Source organism: Saccostrea cucullata, unplaced genomic scaffold, assembly GCF_032062105.1.
Source record: "Saccostrea cucullata isolate Sc308-1 unplaced genomic scaffold, CSIRO_AGI_Scuc_v1 ctg15647, whole genome shotgun sequence".
NCBI lineage: Eukaryota > Metazoa > Mollusca > Bivalvia > Ostreida > Ostreidae > Saccostrea > Saccostrea cuccullata.
This window is the reverse complement of record NW_026926585.1, coordinates 1-23,464: the sequence shown is the minus strand read 5'-3', so window position 1 is coordinate 23,464 and position 23,464 is coordinate 1. Positions and strand designations below refer to the sequence as shown.

Sequence of the window (23,464 nt, the reverse complement as noted above, 5' to 3'; positions counted from 1 at the left end):
GCCCCTTTAGGTCAGTAGCCCCGCCTCTTGGACATTGTCAGCTACAGGGATGGAGAAGGAGGAGCTGGGAATGACGTCCTCGTCCAGGTCCTCGAGGTCAGCGTTAGGTCGACTCCGCCTCCGGAGTTCTGTCATTGTGTGAATGGTCTGCTCCCGACTCTCCTGCTCCTCCTCCAACCAACTCTGTCAACGATAAATAAACAACAATAAATACACAAAAACAAACAACTCTGTCAATGAAATAACCAATGATAATAGACTACTCTGTCAATGTTAAATAAACAACAATAAACAACGATAAATAAACAACAATAAATAAACAACTCTGTCAATGATAAACAAACAACTCTATCAACGATAAATGAAGAACTCTGTCAATGATAAATAAACAACAATCAACACAACCACCTCTATAATGATAAATAAAAAACAATAAACAAACAACTCTGTCAACCATAAATAAATAACTCTGTCTACAACAAATAAACAACAATTAACAACCAACTCTGTCAACGATAAAAAAAACAACAACTCTGTCAATGATAAATCAACGATAATAAAACAACCAACTCTGTCAACGATAAATAAACAACAATAAATAAACATAAATAAACAACCATCTCTGCTAACCATAAATTACCAATGATAAACAAACAACTCTGTCAACAACTAGAAAACTGACCAGTCAGCAAGGGCCCTGCCATGGGGTAGAATTATAAGGGTGCAGCTTAGGGAATGATTCAAAAATATATGACAAGTAAGGAACAGAAACTGTATTCTTATAATTTCAAGATAATTCCTGAATATCCAGAAACCTGTAACTAATATCCTTATATTTACATAAGGCAGTTAAGAACAACTCAACACTGAATGAATATCTAAACAATTAAATGCCAGCCTTCAATGAATGCAAATACATATCATGCAGGCTTGACCTTAACTTCAAAACAAACAGCAATTGCAGACAAAGGTTTTCATTAATCTTAAAGTGACAGATAAAGATAGGCCTACTAAATTTCCTGCAGCAGACTAGATAATTAATGCCAAGGGATTAATTGTACTTCTCTCTCATCATTTTCTTCTGAATTTATAATAAGAACTTTTTTTCTGTAATGATAGAATGAGGTTTTAATCCTACTACATTAAGAATTAATAATATTCTTGAATTTACATGAAGCAAGAAAAAAATAAATAAATAAATAAAAATAAAAAAAATATATCTTCTTTAATCTATTTCTTGTTTTAAGAATTCAATAAAATCAGAACTCATTGTGTAGGGTATTTCAACAAAAATAAAGTAAAAACATTTATTCTTCAATCCACATTTCAGAGTGTTCATAGCATTGCAAATGGACTTCAAAACAAACTTCATGTGCAGACAGAGGTGGTAAATAATCTCAATGTGACAGATAAAGATAATGCTTTGGATTTTCTTCAGGAGGAAAGCTAATTAATCCCAAGGGACTCATTCATTGCAGTTTACAATGGGAACATTTTCAGCAGTTATCTCTCTTTGCCAAATCAATCTTATATGAAGTTAAGGTATCTACCCCATCACCCCAGCTCCAAACCAGAGGACACAGAGAAACAAATTTAACATCAATATACGTCTTTCTGCCTGCTGAACTAGTATACCAAATTTGAACTTAATTGGGCTACCATAAAAAAAGTTATAAGGAAACAACAGAAAATTTGTGGACGGAAGAATGACAGACAAACAGAGTGATTACTGTAGGGCACCTGCAAATCCTTGCGGGGCCCTAATAAATAACCAACTCTGTCAAAAATAAATAAACAATGATTATTAACCAACTCTTTCAATGATGAATAAACAACTTAGTCAACAACAAATACACAACAATAAGCAGACAACTCTGTCAACCATAAATAAACAACAATTAACAAACAACTTTGTCAACAATAAATAAACAACAATAGAAAAAACTACAAGTAACAACTTTGTCAACAACAAATAAACAAGAGGCCCATGGGCCTTATAGGTCACCTGAGTATTGTGTAACAACTTTCATACAATTGAATTTGGTTCCTGTTTTAAACCAGAGGCCATGAAATTCACAATTTACAATTTTGAAAGAGGCACCATTGCTTATCATAATTATTAACTTAGCATGCTTACTCTATTTACTTAATACCCAGATGTGGATCAGAGTAACAAAGAGAAATGCACTTACACTTTATACCCAGTTGTGCACCTCACCCTAAAGGCACCACTGACCCATGGTCCACATATTTCAAAATTTTGCAAATTTTATCATAAAATGGTTGATTAATACCAAAAGAGAAGATTTCAAAGCATTGATTTATTTTCAGACTATGTAACCCCCCTCCCCCTCTGACCCTGGGGCATAAAAAAATACTTTGCTAGATGCACCTTTCTTCATCATAAATATATATATATACTTGGATCATTGGCATAAAACCCAGAAGCAAAGGAAAATATTTTCAAAGAATTAATGTATTTTAACTATATAATCAGTAGAGCCACTCCCTAACACCAGAACCCCTAACCCTGGGGCCATAAAATTCACAAATCTGGGAAGAGGCACTCTTGCTCATCATAGCTATGTGTTTAGTTAGTTTATTCAATACCCAGGAGCAGAGAAGAAGATTATCAAAGAAAAAATGCATTTCACTTTATATTCTATATAGTCCCTCCCTAACACTAGAACCCCTGACCCTGGGGCCATTAAATTTACAATTTTGGAAGAGGCACTCTTGCTCATCATAACTATGTTCTTAGTTAGTTTATTTAATACCCAGGACCAGAGAAGAAAATTTTCAAGTAATGAATACATTTTCACTATATGATCTATACAGCCCCGCCCTAACACCAGAACCCCTGACCCTGGGGCCATAAAATTCACAAATCTGGAAGAGGCACTCTTGCTCATCATAACTATGTGCTTAGTTTGTTTTTTTAATACCCTATTGCAGAGAAGAAGATTTTCAAGTAATAAATGCATTTTCACTATATAATCTATAGAGCCCCGCCCTAACACCAGAACCCCTGACCCTGGGGCCATAAAATTCACAAATCTGGAAGAGGCACTCTTGCTCATCATAACTATGTGTTTAATTAATTTATTTAATACCCAATTGCAGAGGAGAAGATTTTCAAAGAAATAATGCATTTTCACTATATAATCTATAGAGCCCCTCCCTAACACCAGAACCCCTGACCCTGGGGCCATTAAATTCACAAATCTGGAAGAGGCACTCTTGCACATCATAACTATGTTCTTACTAATAGTTAGTTTATTTAATACCAAGAAGCAGAGAAGAAAATTTTCAAGTAATAAATACATTTTCACTATATGATCTATACAGCCCCGCCCTAACACCAGAACCCCTGACCCTGGGGCCATAAAATTCACAAATCTGGAAGAGGCACTCTTGCTCATCATAACTATGTGCTTAGTTTGTTTATTTAATACCCAATTGCAGAGAAGAAGATTTTAAAGTAATAAATGCATTTTCACTATAAAATCTATAGAGCCCCGCCCTAACACCAGAATCCCTGAATCTGGGGCCATAAAAATTCACAAATCTGGAGAGAGGCACTCTTGCTCATCATAACTATGTGTTTAGTTAATTTATTTAATACCCAATGGCAGAGAAGAAGATTTTCAAAGAAATAATGCATTTTCACTATATAATCTATAGAGCCCCGCCCTAACACCAGAACCCCTGACCCTGGGGCCATAAAATTCACAAATCTGGAAGAGGCACTCTTGCTCATCATAACTATGTGTTTAGTTAGTTTATTTAATACCCAGGAGCAGAGAAGAAGATTTTCAAAGAAATAATGCATTTTCACTATATAATCTATAGAGCCACGCCCTAGCACTAGAACCCCTGACCCTGGGGCCATGAACTTCACAATTTTAATAGAGGACTCAATGCTCATTACATTCATGCCAACAGTTTGCCTGCTTGATGTCCAGGAGTAAAGAAGAAGATTTTTAAAGATTGCAATAATTTTAGTGGTTTTGGCCCCACCCCTCAGGCCCCAGGTGGGTGGGGACCATGAAATTCACAATTTTTGTTCCCCTTCACCCATAGATGCTGTATACCAAATTTGGTTGAAATTGATTCTGTGGTTTCAGAGAAGAAGCTGAAAATGTTCAAATGTTAACACACGACGCACGACGACGGACGAAAACGGATAGCAATAGGTCACCTGAGTTACTTAGCAGACAATTCTGTCAATGATAGATAAACAACAATAAACAAACAAATATGAACAGGAAATACCAATGAAATATTAAATATTGACTGTTGTTCAGATATCCTAAATTCTTAACAATCATCTCATTTTTACTGATCTTAAGAATATACACCTATTTTTGTGTTAATGAACAATCATTTAATTTCTATAAAATACTTGATTCAAATTGGATAAAAAATTCTTTTGATAACTGCATCAATAGAATCTGGAGTTCACTTGCACTAAGTATCCGGAACTACTTTGGCAGTCTTTACATGCATATTTCCACTTCCAGATTACTTTTTGAAGGAATAATTAAATATCTTTATTTTAATAAATATTTTCCTGAACTTCGAAACCTGTCCATTACGTTCCTTACTTATTTTCAACTTTCGATTCCTTTTGAATTATCCCCCTTTGATAAACAAATCAAATCGTCTGCATAACATTATAGCCTACAGTTTGGGGGAATATGGAAAGAAATCGGCATACTTTTGTTAATGTTTGACTTTGAGATATCTGGTATGGGCAATGGAACTCTGGTGAAATGTGTCTTATGCTACAAAAGAGGGGGAAACCGTTAATCTGTTAAGTCTTGGGAAACGAATGATCGAGAAAAACGGCAGTGCATGAATGAGGACGGAATTCTTTTAATCTTAAACAGTCAGCAGCAGACTCTTTCAGGTTTTACAGCATTGACAGGTTGTGATACGTATTTATGTGTTCGGTTTGAAATTCAGAATGGGATGAAAAGATGCGCAAATGAAATCCAAAATTTCTGTGACCTAGAACTGTTTGGATATTTGAGTAGCTTCCCTTTACATTTACGAACTTAGTAACTTACCGGGGAAAATATACCTACCTCAGGCTGGAATTAAAAATATCTTTGTTTCCCCTAACCCGACCCAGAATTCTCAATTTGGGTCGGTAGGTAGGTAAACAATTTTGTTTTATGACAGCAGCTTTGAAAATAAGTTCTAAAATTTAATAGAAAAAACTTTTTTAAGGAAGAAAAGAAGAAAACAAAGCGATTTGGGAACAAAATGCTAGGGATCAAACATATGCTGTTTAAACATGTTTAAGGAAAATTTATGATTAACTAATTTACAACTGTTATTTAGTTGAACTTGTCAGGTATCTCACGCCAGAGTATATTTATATAGATCGAAAAGATAAAGAAAAGATTCTCAAATACGCAAAGACCGGGGTCTGCCGTCATAAAACTTTGAGAATTCTCATAAAATTCTCAACTCAACTCTTGAGAATTACTCAGCTGAGAATTTGAGAATAAAAGAGTTTAAGGTATTTTGATTTTTCTCAACTTTTTTATGACGGCCACTGAGTCTGAGAATTTTGGATTTGAGAAAATTCTCAGACTTGACAGCATTTTCAGACTTAAGCATGTTTTATAACAGCGGACCCGGACATCCGAGTATATTTTTTCAAACCTTCCATCAGCCCCCAGTGCATATAGACAATCAATGTACTTTTTGAGGGCCATCAGATTTGCAGTGTTTCAAGAGCATTTTTGCTTTAGAGTTAAAGAAGTAAGTGTCTAATTTTAAGTCGCAGGTCCAAATACCAATAAGGAACGTTGAAAACAGTCTTTCAAAAGGGACCATAAAAACTTATGTCCAGTCTCGCAAAAGATGCTGGCTCAAAAAAGATCCCTTATAGTCTGACTAAAGCCAGTCCCTACTATATCTCTTCGTTAGTAGGGTCCCTACTAACGAAGTAATATAGTAGGGGCTGGCTTTAGTCAACGAAGTGATATAGTAGAGGTTGGCTTTAGTCAGACTGTCTGTGTTCCTATGTTTACTATGTGCCATTACGGAACCATAGGAGTTGTTGTAAATATGTCTGCATATTCATCCTCATAAATATAATTCAGATTTTTTTTCTTTAATGCCTTTATTTATGGGTTAAACTTCGTAACTATGACATTGTTTATACATGTAGCATATTGTTTAAATACTCTTTAAAATTAGTTTTGAAATTATGATTCGGCTTCCTGAGACGCCTATGGTGTATTTTTCTTTAATTACGCCCTCGAAGATTTGTTGTTTCTTTGCTTTTAATCCCTTCGAGATTTGTTTGGACGACATTTGAACATTTCCCAATTGCTCGAAATTTAGACGTACTCAGCACTTTTTTGCCATTAAGCAGTAAGGGATCCAGTCTGACTAAAGCCAGCCCCTACTATATCACTTTTTGAACTGGTTATGGTTATTAGATCAAAACACTAGGTGGGCCCCTCATCTGCTTATTAGGCCGGCCTTATATGTATACGTCGCCGTTGTTTTATTAAGAACCTTTTCTCAGAAATCACATCTTGGCGCCATTTTCTTCAATAAATCACAGTAGAACAATGTCGGCCGTTCTGTTAAAAACTGATTTTGATGAAACTTAGTTAACAATAAAAAAAATAATTGAATCTTCTTATTTAAAAGATCTTTTCAGTCAGTGCGATTTAATTGGGTCGGTCGCGTTAGGGGAAACAAAGGTATTTTTTATTTTGGCCTCATGGAATATAACACAAGTAAGTGTCTGTGTTAAAGAAATGTAAATTATTTCAGAAAATGTTGGTAATGACATGACAATGATAGAGAACGTTTCTTCGTTAGAGCCATTTTGAATTTCAGCAACGTGAACGTTGTTGTGATGAATTCGTGCGCACGATTTTTGATGCATAAATTTCAAAGAAAAAGTGAAAGAAAGTTTCATTTTTATACCCCCCGCTTGAAAAGTGGGAGGGTATATAGTAATCGTTAATTCCGTCCGTCCATCCGTCCGTCCGTCTGTACGTCCGTCCGTCTGTTACGCTTTGGGGTACCTATCTCTTATCCGCAACTCCTCTCATACCACTGAATGAAATTTGATGAAACTTTCACAGAATCTTTATTACATATTGCCAGTGTGCACCTCCTATTTTACTTTTTGATCCGACACATATTTTGGGTTTCCCGGCCACAGGAAAACATGGACTTTTTCACCAGTTATAACCATATGGGAGGCGGGGGGTATCATTTAGTGAGCTCATCGCTCACAGTACCTCTAGTTTAAATTTAAAATCATAATTAAATGATAAGAAATTAATGCAATATTTTTTCCTTTGATCGAAGTATCAAAGAAAAAATTTGGACAGAAAACTTTTTCATCAATGCACTATGAGCATTGATGAAGTTTTCCGTCAAATTTTTTCTTTGATACTTCGATCAAAGGAAAAAATATTACATTCATTTCTTAAAAACATTCAAATTATTTATTTAAATAATAAAATGTTTTTTTGATTGTTAGTAGGGAATTATCTTTGCAGAAAAAAACGACCCATGTAAACGGTTCTATAATTTTTTTCTGCAAATTGCTTCGGCATTAATTCCCATACAAACAAACAAACAAACGAAGCATTTTATTGTTTACATGTACATCTGTATTAAAAATCATTGAAAAAAAAAATTAAATTTGTTAATATTAAGATGAATATGTCATTGTATGTAGAACTGATGGAACAGCCATTGTTCAAGAAAACAACACACATGGATTGCTAAGTTATGTTCATGCACTGATTACTGGCAATGGTCTTCATAAGAAATAAATGAAAAAATATATATGGATGTAAATATAACATGTTTATGACTAAGGCATTTTTAGGAACTTGGGGGGGGGGGGGGTGGGGGGGTATTTTTGAGAGGTATTTCTCAAGAAACACTTTTGTTAAATGAATTTAATCAAACTGACCTTGACTTCATCCCCATACATCCTGAGACTGAAATCTTCTTTGTTCCTGTGTCTTTCTCCCTTGTACATGTAAGGGGTCTGGAAAATCAAAATCAGAATAAAACTTCTATATACTATGTTCTGTAATTTTTTTTAAGACTTAGTCCTTTAAAAATCGTTTTTCATGAACTACAGCTACTATTTTTTTTTGCAGAAAAAATTAAATTAACATTATAAAAATTGTATCACAACTTTTAAAAGCTGTTTCTCTACTAAATCTGAATGCATGTAATTGTGTTATCAGAAAATCAGAAAGGTAAACTTACAGCCAACGAAACATATTTAAGCTCACCTGGAGTTCTGTGGAATCTCTCTGTAGAGCTGTATATCGACCTGTCCACTTATAACAATGACATACCTGTAGTTCAGTTGAATCTCTCTGTAGAGCTATGTATCGAACGGTCCATTTGTAGTCCGGGTTCTCACACATCATCTTTTCTTCATCACTGATGTACACGTGTTCTGTCTGCTTGGCATGATCTGAAAAAAATATCACAATTTTACAGGTATTCAAATGTCTCTTTTTTAATAAACACTGGGAAAAATAACTTCATTGATTTTGAGGCGTTTTCCTTTTTCCATGAACATATTGGCGTGAATTTTTTTTGTGAAGATCACATGTTATTTTTGTGTGTATATCATACATGGTCCTTTGCATCTCCTTCTCAAGCAAAGAATTTACATGATAATCATGCGAAATTTCATATGAAGTTCATGCGAGCCCTGTAAAGCAATCACTTAAAAATAATAATTAAAGATATGAAATCAGTGTGTATCCTACAATGTAGCTATGAAATCAGTGTGTATCCTATCTATGAAATCACTGTGTATCCTAGCTTATGAAATCACTGTGTATTCTAGCTATGAAATCAATGTGTATCCTAGCTATGAAATCAATGTGTATCCTAGCTATGAAATCAGTGTGTATCCTATCTATGAAATCACTGTGTATCCTAGCTTATGAAATCAATGTGTATTCTAGCTATGAAATCAATGTGTATCCTAGCTATGAAATCACTATGTATCCTAGCTTTTAAATCACTATGTAATTCTAGCATTGTTTGCTAGCTTACCATCTATGTCCTCCAGTTTGAGTTTCCTCCTGTACTGAATACGGAACAAAAACAACTCCAGGATGAAGGCTAATACTATCGTCATGACAACCTGTAAAGGACATAATTGTTATACTAACCTTGAAAAAAAACTTGGTCAAAATTAGAACTGTTCAAAATGGACAAATACTCCCCACTGGGTTTTTAGAGAGAAGGTGGCAAGTCGCTTCTACATGTGACCCTGGTTTTTTTTAAACTTTGAATTGTGGCCCAAGGTGTTATGGTTTAAACAAATACAGTGTATGCACCAACAATATGAGGTGCAGTTTGACTTTTGATTTGATATTTTTCTGTTGCTTTATATTCTTATCTTATTAAATTAGATTACTAAATGAGAGAGGGGGGTTAAGGTGCAGTTTGACTTGTGATTTGAATTTTTTCTGTTGCTTTATATTCTTATCTTATTAAATCAGATTACTAAATGAGAGGGGGGGGGGGGGGGGGGGTGTAGTTTGACTTTTGATTTGATATTTTTCTGTTGCTTTATATTCTTATCTTATTAAATTAGATTACTAAATGAGAGAGGGGGGTTAAGGTGCAGTTTGACTTGTGATTTGAATTTTTTCTGTTGCTTTATATTCTTATCTTATTAAATCAGATTACTAAATGAGAGAGGGGGGGGGGGGGGGGGGTTAAGGTGTAGTTTGACTTTTGATTTGATATTTTTCTGTTGCTTTATATTCTTATCTTATTAAATCAGATTACTAAATGAGAGAGGGGGGGTTAAGGTGCAGTTTGACTTGTGATTTGAATTTTTTCTGTTGCTTTTTATTCTTATCTTATTAAATCAGATTACTAAATGAGAGAGGGGAGGGGGGTAAATATTTCTTTATTAATCAATCCAAGATCATTTCTGCAGTAAAAGCAGACTTGTAACAAAGTGACAGAAACATTTTTGCTTCATTATAAGCATAACTCGTTATGTCCAGTGAAGTGTACAATATATTTTAAAGTAAAGTAAAACAAATAGCTAGCCTGTTTTGCTGTATCCATCTTGAATTTTAACTTTATATAAATAATATAGCAACCGTTCTTCAAAATATTTCATTGTGTTTTCTAAATTTGCCAGCACTTTAAAGTTATTCATTCTAAATATTTATGTATCTACTACATTTATATAATTTCTTTTGAGTGTTAATAGGAAAATACAAAATCTTTTAAAAAAATTTGCTGCTAAAATCAATGCTCTCTTTATACATATTCATATAATATTACAAAGAAGAATTTCCCAAATCTCTAAAAATAAAAAAAAAAATGAAGATATTTTTTTAAATTCACATGAAATGATCTAAAAAAAAAAAAATGAAGATATTTTTTTAAATTCACATGAAATGATCTAATGTAAAGTAGATCTTGTATTTGAGGTCTTTAAATCCCCTTCTAGACCAGGAAGTATAAACACCTGACAGGTAGATAACACAGGTGTGTCACGTGATCTAAGTACATAGAGGTAGACAGGAGATCGATTAACAGGATAGTTGCCATTACTGAAGTCAGGTAAGAAACATTAATTTTTTAAGTATTTCTGTGCATAACAGTTGAGAGTCATTGAAAATTAAGTAGTACAGGCTTTAACTATGAAAATAAAATATTATACCTGAAAGATTCAATGAACCTTGTACTGTAACAGTATATGTAATGTGATGCATTGTTTTGTCGACATGTGTATCTACATGTACCTATGACCTCAAACAAACTGTGGTTCTGGAGTCCAAAAAATGTATGATGACCTCAACCCAGTCAATATTTAAATATACATTGAATTTTTTATGCTTCAGACACAAAATCTAATGATGGACCCCCGTTCCAGTGCCCAGGATGTGATGCGATGTGACCTGTGTGAGAACACTGTGGTGCAGATGCATTGTGATACATGTCTTGTCAACCTGTGCGTAGCTTGTGTGGGAGTACATTTTTCTGCTGATCTCTCAAAACCTCACAAAATTGTCGACTTCAAGGACAGAAAATCCACTCCCCTCTACCCTAAGTGTAAATCTCATGACAAAGAACACTGTAATACTGTAAACAATGTGACATTCCTGTCTGCATCAATTGCCTTGACTCTAATCAACATTTAGGTCATGAATTATCTAAAATTTTGCGAGTTGTGGATGAAAAGAGGGACATGATAATAAAAGAAAAAAATGAATTAAATGATACAATTTACCCCACCTACCAGGACATTGCCTCTGATGTACAAAACAGAATGAGTCAGTTGGAAAAGGAATATGGAGATCTTTTCACAGCCATAACAAAACATGGAGAGAATTGGCACAGAGAGATTGACAAACTTGTCAAGAAACTTAAAGCTGAAGTTGAAGAGATGAAAAACACACAGATACAAACTCTACAGAAACATCTGGATGAAATAAACAAGACAATGTCTGACATCAAGAATGAAATCAATTCAATGGAAACTGCAATAGACACCAATGACATGTCTAAACTATTGAGTGTAATGTCCAATGTACAAACATACAGAAATCTTCCACACAAAATAATGCTGTCCTTACCTAAATTTATTCCAGGAAAAATACAAGGAGAAATTAACAAAATGTTTGGAGACTTATCAACAAGTTCTCTAACATCAGAAGAACATGGCTATAGCATGAAGACAATACAGAAATCACCAGAAGCTGGATCCTCTCCTTCAGTCAAACAACTGCTTGATGAACCAGAGACTGTCACCACCATAAACACTGAGTATAAATATTACCTTATCACTGTGTCCTGTTTGAGTGATGAAGAAATCATGACAAGTGGAGATGACAACACCATGAAACTCTACAGCATCAATCAGGGATCACTACTCAAGTCAATGACAACCAAGTCAAGGAATGAATTATGTTACATAGCAGTGACAAAGAGTGGAGATCTAGTTTATACTGATTACAAAGATAGAACTGTGAACATTGTGAAGAATGAGAAGATAGAAGAGGTGATCAGACTACAGAACTGGAGACCTAAAGCTGTCTGTAGTACCTCCTCTGGTGACCTCCTGGTTATCATGATCAGTGATGATTACAAACAATCAAAAGTTGTCCGTTACTCTGGCTCCACAGAGAAGCAAACCATTCAGTTTGATGATAAAGGTAAACTCCTGTATTTATCTGGTAGATACATTACTGAGAACAAAAACTGTGATATTTGTGTGATTGACTGGGGAAATAATGCAGTAGTGGTGGTCAATCAGGCCGGGAAACTGAGATTCAGGTACACTGGGCATACTCCTTTTCCAAAGAATAAACCATTAGATCCACGAGGAATCACCACAGACAGTCAGAGTCACATCCTTACGGCTGATATTGACAATGACTGTGTCCACATCATAGACCAGGATGGACAGTTTCTCCGTTACATAGACTGTGGACTAAGTTATCCCCAGGGACTGTGTACAGATACAAATGACAATCTGTTTGTTGCTCAATATCAAAACAAACAAGTGAAGAAAATCAAGTATCTGCAATGATATCCATCACTGCTGTATTCTATATAATTAACGATGTATGTAATTAATGATGTATATAACATTTTTGATGAATTAGTATGGTAAACTATGGAATCTTGCAATAATACATATTTTACTCTTATCATCAATGCATATCTTTTATCATTAAAAAATTATGAATGTACACGGGAAATAAGTTAAACTTCAAACTAGTAACAGAGATTTCTTACGTATACTTCTGAAAATGGTTTTCATTGTTTCATTAAAGGCTTTAGTGTAACAAGAGTCCCACAGATAGGGCTGTCACGGTTCCAAAATTTTTCGGGTCGGGTTGGTTCTGATTTTTTAGGGTTCGGTTTCGGGTTTTTCGGTTCGGGTAGGTAATGGAATAAAAGTTCCAGATTTGTATTATTTTCAACAACAAAAAGAATATTTTCATTTAATCTTAGAAATAGCAACATAATAACTAGTTTAAAGTAACTTCCTGACTAGAAAACAATTGTACCAAATTATTTAAATCACCTTATACTGGCAATCTACTAACAAATCTCTCGTTTTTGATGCCATTTTTATAGTAAAACCTACTCTATTGTACAAATCGGAACCGAACCGTATTCCGGAAAAACGGAACCGTACCTGACCTGAATTAATTGTTCCGTGGTTCCGGGTCATTTCGGGTACCCGTGACAGCCCTACCCACAGGCCTTATAGGTTACCTGTCAGTATCATGCAACAACTTTCCAACAAGTGTGAAATGAGAATGTACCAAGTTTATCCATAAGAAAGATATGGATCGGACACGAATTATGAACTTTTTCTTCCAGTGACCTTGAACTTCCCCAAATAGTTACTTGGGAAAAGACCTGCTCCAAAAACTTTAACCTGGTCACTCATTTAGAAAATTTATGTCAGATCCAGCATCCGAAGCAATTCTGATAATATGCATTCTTAGATGTATCATCAATACAAGTTTGGTCCAGGTAGGGCGTATAGTTCTTAGGGAATGGACCTGCTTCCAAAAACTTTAACCTGGTCACTCATCTGGAAAATGTAGGTCAGATCCAGCATCCGAAGCAAGTCTGGTAGTGTTCATCACTAGACGCATCATCCATGCAAGTTTGGTTCAGGTAGGGATTATAGTTACTTGGGAATGGACTTGCTCCTAAAACTTTAACCTGGGACGCCGACGCCAACGCCGAGAGGGGGTATAGCATAAGCTCATCTCAACTTCGTAGAGGTGAGCTAAAAGTAAACAGATGTAGCAGACAGATGTATTAAAATTCTATAAGCATGTGCAGCAGTAGCCCTGCAATATTACTCCCATGGGACAAATGGATTTTCACTCTCTCCTGTGTGATGCTATTAAGGCCAAAAAAAAATTAATAGTTTCTCAGGCCAAAAAAATCAGAATTCAATGCGGCAGGCAGGCTTTTTTTTTTTTTTTTTTGAATCAGGATTTAGTCTACACATTTTTTTAGGCCATTTGTTCAATAAAATGATAATAATATCTACTAATTCTTAAGTTTTGTTCTCTGAAATTAGTAATAATATGTATTCAACTTTAAATAATGTTACCCCAAACATTTATATAAAAGTTAATTAATATAATACTGAAAATTTAGAAGAAATGTAATATTTTCCTACTAAAAACGTTTATCTAAGCATTTAGGAAAAGGGGAATAACTCGATTTTTTCTACTTGGAAAATATGGAAAATTGAGTTATCTTTCTTTTCCTGAGAAACTATTAATTTTTTGGTCTAACTGCTTTTTTGTAGTACAGTATAATTGCATATCGGTATTTATATCATTACTGAAATCAAATATATTTATGATGACCATGGAGGTTTCTTTTTTTTCAAAAAAGAAATTGATAATTTTTCCTAAACATTGTTTGCTTCACTAAATCTTTTTTAATCTTCTTAACCTTCAAGGATGGGATGACATCTAATGATTTTCTCTTACCATCATAACAATGTAGAATGTCTTAACAATTTAGAACATCATAACGATGTAGAACATCATTAAGATAAGATGACATTTAATTTTGTGTATTCTTACCATCATAACAATGTAGAATGTCATGAAGATGAGATGACATTTAATATTGTGTATACTTACCATCATAACAATGTAGAATGTATGAAATAACAATGTAGAACATCATCAAGATAAGATGACATTTTAATTTTGTGTATACTTACCATCATAACAATGTAGAATGTCATGAAGAATGTTCGGGACACTTCTCCTGTGTGATGAGCAAATCCTTCCTATAAACAGCAAAAAAAATGTTATGTAGACCATTACAACTTTATCTGACGTAGCTGGAATTACCAGCTTTTTCTCAGGAGAATGCTATTAAAATGTCTTTATGACTATCTGCTAGTTAGAAACCTGATCAATTGTTTTTGCCTTTTACATCTCAAAGGACATGGTTCCCAGCAATAAATTATGAAATATTCTGTCCGAATTCTTGTTATACTTACCATTATTATGAACCAGTTGTTGACCACTGTTAGCTCAAACAACGTCACTACAATAGACGATACAAATAAAGATTGGTAAATATGTACTTCAAATTTTCAGATTTTAAGTATATTACAGAGATTATTACATCAATATAAGAGCATAACAAATGTTGAGTGAGCTAGAAAGGTTTTTATTGAATGAATGAGAAAACAACACATGGTTTACATAGAAATGTACAAAAAAATGTATATGTAAAGTCAATAATCCCTGTTTAAAGGAGTTAATTGTAAAACATAACCTAGTAAATTACTGAGTATACTTACCATCAGATATTAATATATTTCTGAAGACATTGAGGTAATAATATCCCAGTCTGTTGATTTACTGAATACTTACCACCAGATATAAGTACATTACTGAAGTCATTAACCCTTTCTCTTCCGGCGCATTTTACGTGATTTTGGAGTCCTTTTGACATGGCATTATTAAATTATTTCTAACTTTTTTATCCAAGGGGAAAGCTAGGCATAATGCATACCATTTTGTAGGAAATTTCTTACAGATGATTTTTTATGACTGTTTAGATACTCAACCACTGACCTTATTAGTAAAAATTGAGGTCAAAGGTCAATTAAGTGCAAAATTTTATGGAATTTTTTGATACTTTTTCATCTTTAAGCTAAGTATTAAGTATGATGTATGTTGAAATAGGAAATTTGGGATATACTCACAAAAAGAGCATTATACTGTACTACATGAAACACATAAACTTTTTTTCAATTCTGCATATAACTACTTAAAAGGGGTTGCTAAGCAACGCAGAATTCTTTAATTTTCGGGCAGAAATTTTCATTTTTTACTTATCCTAGACACATTTATGCATCCCAGCACATATAAAAGTTAGATGTGAGGTCATAAATTTACAAGGGACATACAACAGATAAATTGTCTTAAAGTTTGACCTTTTAGAACTACTTTTAGGAGGTCAAAGGTCAAATAAGTGCAAAAGATTCATCAATTTTTTTCAACACTTTTCAATATTCTTGCCATAATCTTACACAATGGATGCTGAAATGGAAAATTCTGAATATACTCTCAAGAAGGGATCAAAACTGCAATATCCATGCATCATTTTATTTCAAATATCTGTTTAATGACCTTTAAGTGGTTGCTAAGCAACATCATTTTAAAGTTTTTGGCTATATACATGTTTGTTATTTCACATTCTGGACACATTCTAGACACTTTTTGTATATTTCATGATATTGTTTGTAAGATATGGGCCATAAAGACGAAAGAACATTTTTGTATTAAAAATTGACCTTGACACTCTCGTTCTTTGGGGGGTCAAGGTCATATCAGTACAGAATTCTGCTTTAAACTGTAAGTAAATATCAATTTTGAAATGCTTCAAACATGGATAAATCATCTAATAGTTGATGTAATAAAAATGGCGAACGACAAAATTTGCAAGCAAAGAATTCTGGTCTGCTTCTTACAAAGCCCTAGCAAAACATGTATACATACTATCTTTTTGTTAAACAAGAAATCCATTCACTTGATGACATTAAAAATAATCTTTATTTTCATGGATTTAATCTAACAAGAAAAAACTAAATGATTTCATTAGAAGATTTTTCTGGTATAACAGAGCTTAAGGGGTACAATAAAGACTTGACATGTTATCTTGGAGGGAAATAATAATAAATAAATAGATAGCATTGGCAATATTTAACACAAAACTGTTTAGTCAATAAGTTGAAAATTTGACGCTTATATCCAAATATATAAATCCAGAAATATTGCAAGATGAATTCCAAATCAGACTGAAATCTTCAACAAAATGTTGAAGAGCATTTTTACTTTCTGTCCACCATTCTTTTAGCAACTGTCATTTCTCTGTAAGACTGGAGGAAATTCTTTGACTTGTCCAAGACATTATTATTTGCTGTCAAGTACAAGAGATCAGCTTCTATCCTGTAAAAGATTTAAGTATTTCAAACAGATACATTTCATTGTGAATATAAATTTATATTTATAAATAAAATTAAGAATGCTAAAATTACTACATTTATTTGATTTTCCTTTTAAAATTAAAATTGTATTTATTATGTGATCCAAGTAGTTAAATGATATTGTTAAGTCAATGTATCAGGACTGATAATTCAACAACCTTGTAGTAAACCATCATGATAAAAATTACTGAACTAAAACAAATAGCATATATGGCAATCTGACTAAAGCCAGACCTCTGTTTACGCTATCGCAACATGTTAAAAAAATCTGGCATTAGATTGCTACGAAAGCCAGGAAGGGACACGTAAATTTTTCAAAAAAGTAAAAAATGATATCAAATCGAATTAGACAATCCAATCCCACGGATTACTAAATTGTTCCCTCAATTTATAATATGAGATCTCGAATTACACAATCCGATCTTAAGGATTACTAATTCGCCCCCTTGATTCATAATTTGAGATCTCGAATTACATACCGGTAATATGTTTTCACAGATTGATAATTCGACATCTTGATTTGTTACAACGTAAGTATTATGATTTTGGAAATCTGTGCTCTTGAATTTCATTACATATATGTACAGATACATCCAACCATTTTAATCAATAAGTGCGTTCTATTTATTTTGTTTCAGCAACCGGTCGTCCAACCTCTCTCATAACTAATTCAACGTACATTTATTTTAGAAATATTATGATTACATAGGACCCATATTCACTTTTACAACTAGGACTTTCAATTATTCTAATATACAACTAACACAAAAACCTCTAAGATTTTTTGTTGTACAAATATAAGTACTAGCACATGGATTTGGAAATTTTCATGTTTTTTTCTCATTTTGGACCGTAATAAGTAATAAAAGTTAGGATGTAAAATACTACAATATTCTTTTTTTTAAACATGTATTACCATATCCGATATGTACAGATAAATAATTTAAACGAAATCATGGGAAGGGTTTACATTCCGAGGGAATGTATCATTTAAACTAAGAGAATGAATTTTACAATCTGAGATAACGGATTGTGTAATTTGAGGAAACGAATAGATAATCTGTGAGAATGAATTGGCAATTTGTTAAAACAGATTGTCAATAGGAGAGAACAAATTGTATATATCAAGAACTCGGTTTACTTTTATGAATTTTAAAAATTCTATGTCCCTTCATCATGATGTTCATGGTTTTCATAGATTTTATACCTGCATGGCTGCCAGGGTTGTAAAAAGAAAGGAGACAATAGACTGCAATGTTACTTCAGGGCAAAAATCCTGGAGCAAGGCTGTTCGTGAGCATGGGAGTGTTGATAAACCATCCAGTGAGTTTGACCACCCATGTACATGATGTACCATAATTGGAAAGTGTCTGAAAAATTGAGAAAATTGAAATTCTAACCACATACTTTATGCAGATTGGAAATACAACAGCAGTCTATAAAAACAGCTTGTGCCATATCTCCACATTCATTCAGATAGATAATTAAATACATGGTTAAATAATGTGTCTGTATGAATAATCAAGCATCATAAGTATTATGTGTTTCAAACACTTATTTTTCAAAATATAAATCAAATGTTTATAAACTTGTATGAATGCAATTTCATGAGAATGACACAAATGAAATTAGACTTTATTTTTTGAAATTTTAGAAATACAGAAATTTTCAATACCAAAACAAAAATTTACCTGTTCATTGGTGTCCTTACATATTAATGACCTTCGTAGTTCATGGTGGGCTTAGAAAGTGGGTATTCACAGATGAAAGTATTGTTGTATATGGTGAAAGCACCCTAAAAATTCAATGTGAAAGTGGTACATGTACACACTGGTACTGTACATACATACTGAAAACAGCTATCCATTATTATGACAACTTTGATTTTACTTTGAACTTACGAGTGATTGTCAAAAGCATCAAAGTTCAAAAGCAATGCAAAATTGGCTGAACGATACGAAATACACTGAAACATAAAGATCTAGTACATGTGTACATTTAGTTTTCTTTTGAACGTGAACTAATGCGTTTTAAACTTAAAACTTTTCAGTCAATATACACGTATTCTCACCTGCTAATACCAAAGGCATGTCCGTATTATTTGATTCATTGATGTGAGGATCTTCATCGTGAAATAATCATGAAAATTGACGTTCAGATTTCGGATCATGTTTTTGTTTACATCTACCACAGCGGAAACACGTGGTTATTTCAATTCGTATCAACTCATACAGTGATGAGTCGTATTTATTTATAAATGCGAGTTCTTGTATTGTTAAATTTCGTTCCAATATTATATAGATCTAATTGAATTGCAAATTAATAAGTATACAGTATAACAAGATACAACAATATTAAAAACCTGATTTATTTTTTTTAGTAAAGATCGACGTTTTGGAAATCTACAATTTTTATCAATATTTGTATATCACTTCAAGAAATATAGGCCTACATCATGACATGTAGATGAATAAATCAACATTCACTTCACAAAAGGCAGAACGAAAGTATATGTTTGTTTTTTGAAATCTATTTTTTTTTTTGTATTATGCATTTATTTCAGTAAAAAATATATTTAAATGGTCAAAAAAGTCTTATAAAAGAATTTTTTGTTTCGAGTAAGACGCAACAATATTCGACCTTGACGTTACATGTAAATATTGACCGATTTTTCCATAAAAACTATGCGAAGGTCACAAATTCAAATTATCGTAATTAAGAAAATACTGAGCGTAAGAAGACCTATAAGGGCTTGTTGGAAAGGAAATTTTCTCTTCTTTTGCCCAGCTTTATTTTGTTTTCCCTATTTCAACACAGAAATAAACGTAAAACTGAGCTTTGTTTAAATATTACGAATAAAATGGAGAAAAAACACAAAAGTGCAAGAAAAGTCTTGTTTTTAAAATATACCTTAAAGTAATAGCAATAATTTTTACATATTTTAAAAGTAGAGAAAATATGCTTTAAGAATATACCATGCTTTCTTATAAAGTTAATCAGGAAAAAAATTGTCAATCGTTGGAAAATCGGCAATCGCTTTGGAAAATTACGCAATTTTCAAAAAATCTCGTTTGTGTTTTTACAACGTAAAATCGATTAAATACCGGCAATCAAGAATATAATCTTTTTAGATATTTAAAAAGTAGAGAAAATTTCCAAAAAGATGATATACAGCTTATATACCTTCATGCTACCACAAATTATATACGGAGATCTTATTTTCGCGAAGTCGTGTTTTAACGCGCCACCGGTCAATTTGACCGGTACGGAAGTGAAGGGGTTAAGGTAATAATATCCCAGACTGTTGATTTTACTGAATACTAACCACCAGATATGAGTATATTACTGAAGTCATTGAGGTAATAATATCCCCAGACTGTTGATTTACTGAATACAAACCACCAGATATGAGTATATTACTGAAGTCATTGAGGTAATAATATCCCAGACTGTTGATTTTACTGAATACATACCTCCAGATATCAGTATATTACTGAATACAAACTTCCAGATATAAGTATATTACTGAATACAAACCTCCAGATATAAGTATATTACTAAAGTCATTGAAGTAATAATATCCTAAACTGTTGATTTTACTGAATACAAACCTTCAGATATAAGTATATTACTAAAGTCATTGAAGTAATAATATCCTAAACTGTTGATTTATTGAATACATACCTCCAGATATCAGTATATTACTGAATACAAACCTATATAAGTATATTACTGAAGTCATTGAGATAATAATAGAGAGGTTGAGATTTCAAACGTGTACGTGTACGGGTACGTCTAGGAGGGGAATAACCTAAATTCTGTGTGTATTACGTCATCAATTTAAGTGACGTCAAAATTGCTACACGTTCGTAAAACTTGTAGAATGGAATCTACACGTAAGTGAAAACATGTAGCTTAGATAATAAAAATTAGCCAATTCAAGTGTGAAAATCTGATTGTTATACATTATATTGGATGTTTACTTTCAGAAGCACTTATTTTCAACAAGATTTGTTTGCATTCTGACGACAAAAAACCTTCTAAATAGTAGAAATAGAGACACCGATCGCCCTGTACACGTACATGTTACACGTCATAAAAATCTCAACAGACAAATTAAAAATAACGTGTACGTGTACGTCAAATTATCTACAAGTACACGTACGCGTACCATTAAAAATATCAACCTCTCTAATATCCCAGACTGTTGATTTTACTGATTTCATACATACCTCCAGATATAAGTATATTACTGAAGTCATTGAGGTAATATCCACTGTTGGTGTTGTTGCTAAACTTGTAATAAAGCTTCTAAAACACCTGTGTTCTGCAAAGAATAATCTGTACATTTACAAAAGTTAACATGTTTAAATCTCCCTCTCCTTTCTCTCTTTTACTCAAAGTTCCATCAGAGAAAAATCATTAAAATAAAATTTTGATTCTCTGTGCATATGGATAATATACCTATTATCTTTTATGTATATTTTACAGTAGATTTCTGGACCAGACAGTAGTCATTGGTGGGTGATAACTTACTTGAGTGATAACTTACTTGAGTGATAACTTGAGTGATAACTTACTTGAGTGATGACTTACTTGATTGATAACTTACTTGATTAACTTACTTGAGTGATCACTTACCTGAGTGATAACTTACTTGAGTGCTAACTTACTTGAGTGATAACTTACTTGAGTGCTAACTTACTTGAGTGATAACTTACTTGAGTGCTAACTTACTTGAGTGATAACTTACTTGAGTGATAACTTACTTGATTAACTTACTTGAGTGATCACTTACCTGAGTGATAACTTACTTGAGTGATAACTTACTTGAGTGATAACTTACTTGCAGCAGTTTTTGAGATCAACATACAGGAAGCACTCCATGGCAATAATGGCAAAGAAATAGTAGACTAGCATAATGACAACCACTAGACTAAAACAAAATAGGTCAAGGTTAAACTAAGGTTAAACTAAATATAGCACAATCATCATTACATGTATATATCTATAAAAAATTGCACCGTTTACAGTTCTTAAAATGATAATTTTTTAAAAATAATTGTAAAAATCTGCAAAACAAACAAAAGTAAAAAATCATGTTAAATAAAAATTAATGTAAAATTAAATCAACAAAATTCCAAATTGAGATGTTTACCTGATTAGCCTAGAGAATAGAATAAACAGAGTTCCTAGAACATCCCTGTAACTCCTCTTCATCTTAAACAACCTGATCAAATAACAAGTCAATAATCAGTCAAACAATTATAAAGTAAACAACCAAACTTTTATTGCAATAAACATATTTTTTCAATCCTTGTAATATTGCTGCTGTTTACTCAGTTAATATGTATGTGTTTCATAAACAGTTTTAATACAATATTTAAGAATTGTGCAAAAGAATCATTAAAATATACATTAAATTTTTTATTATGTAGAGAACTATCATAGGCATTTATGCCTGCTGTTCAATCTAATTCAATGAATAAAATATATTTTGAACTAAATTTTTTATTACACTAACATTCCTTTACCTGAGAAGTCTGAATGGCCTGAGGACAGTGATGTAGAAAAAAGAATCATTAAAATACTCTCCCAGTAAACCTATAACACTGGTCACTGTTACCAGGAAATCAAACCTAAAAATAACAACAAATATAGCCTTGTCACAATCAAACCTAAAATTACAGTATAAAAATATATGCTGGTCTCAATTAACAATTTACAAAAGACTGACTGGTTTCAACATTAGTGATGTACACAGGGTTATTTTCGCCCTTACTAACAATTTTGCCCCCTTTAAATTAACCTAGTCATAGTTCGGTTAAAAAAATTCTGTGTTATTTGAATTCGTCCTTTTTAAAATTTGCTCAAATGTGATTAGGGCCAAAAATAAAATGGGGTGAAATTTGCCTTGTAGGCTATACATTAAACCTAACAATAACTGTAAATTGATCATTCCAACAACTCAATTAAATCAAAATTGGTTTCTCATATCTGATATATAAGTTGCTGATTTGAAAACAGATAAACTGATACTTCTTCCAATCAACTGGGATTTTATTACATTTTATATCATAAAGGAGCTAAAAATAAAGTTTCTTACACATCCCATCCTGTTGTGAAATATTCCAGTGGACCCTTGGCAAGAATTTTTATTGAGGCCTCTAAGGTGTATACTGAAAGGTTAATAACAGCACATCATAAAATGCTCAAAATAATGCACTGATTACAAATTTCAAGATTAAACATAAACATTTAAAAGGGAAAAGGAAAATAAAAGATAATATAATAAAAAAAATTATTAGTGGCTTTGATGATTTATTGAAGATGCTTTTTTAAAAAAGGTGTATTTCCCAAACAATGATTTGGTACTGCCTTACCCCCTCCCCCCCCCCTCCCACCATCGACCTA

At 32.8% G+C, this 23,464-nt stretch overlaps 2 protein-coding genes and 1 long non-coding RNA gene across 3 annotated transcripts; all 3 read right to left on the bottom strand.

Moving 5' to 3' along the window:
* On the bottom strand, positions 1-20,631 carry LOC134272148 (two pore calcium channel protein 1-like). Its single transcript, XM_062754399.1, has 7 exons — positions 20,588-20,631; positions 15,053-15,099; positions 14,768-14,836; positions 9,079-9,169; positions 8,364-8,485; positions 7,967-8,044; positions 1-183 (listed from the first exon to the last, which is right to left on the bottom strand). Exons 2-7 carry the CDS (start codon positions 15,053-15,055, stop codon positions 7-9), a joined length of 540 nt encoding a protein of 179 aa, XP_062610383.1. The 5' UTR covers positions 15,056-15,099; positions 20,588-20,631; the 3' UTR covers positions 1-6.
* LOC134272149 (uncharacterized) lies at positions 15,916-19,287 on the bottom strand. The gene is made up of 4 exons (XR_009993139.1): positions 19,122-19,287; positions 18,742-18,845; positions 18,258-18,420; positions 15,916-17,012 (listed from the first exon to the last, which is right to left on the bottom strand). It is a non-coding gene; the product is annotated as an uncharacterized LOC134272149 (long non-coding RNA).
* A 1,208-nt stretch (positions 20,632-21,839) lies between the features above and the next one.
* LOC134272147 (two pore channel protein 1-like) lies at positions 21,840-23,229 on the bottom strand (the record flags this gene model as incomplete). The annotated part of the gene is made up of 4 exons (XM_062754397.1): positions 21,840-21,986; positions 22,209-22,280; positions 22,585-22,689; positions 23,157-23,229. Coding segments are annotated over 4 exons (344 nt in total), but the record flags the coding sequence as incomplete, so codon positions are not given.
* Positions 23,230-23,464: the final 235 nt, after the last annotated feature.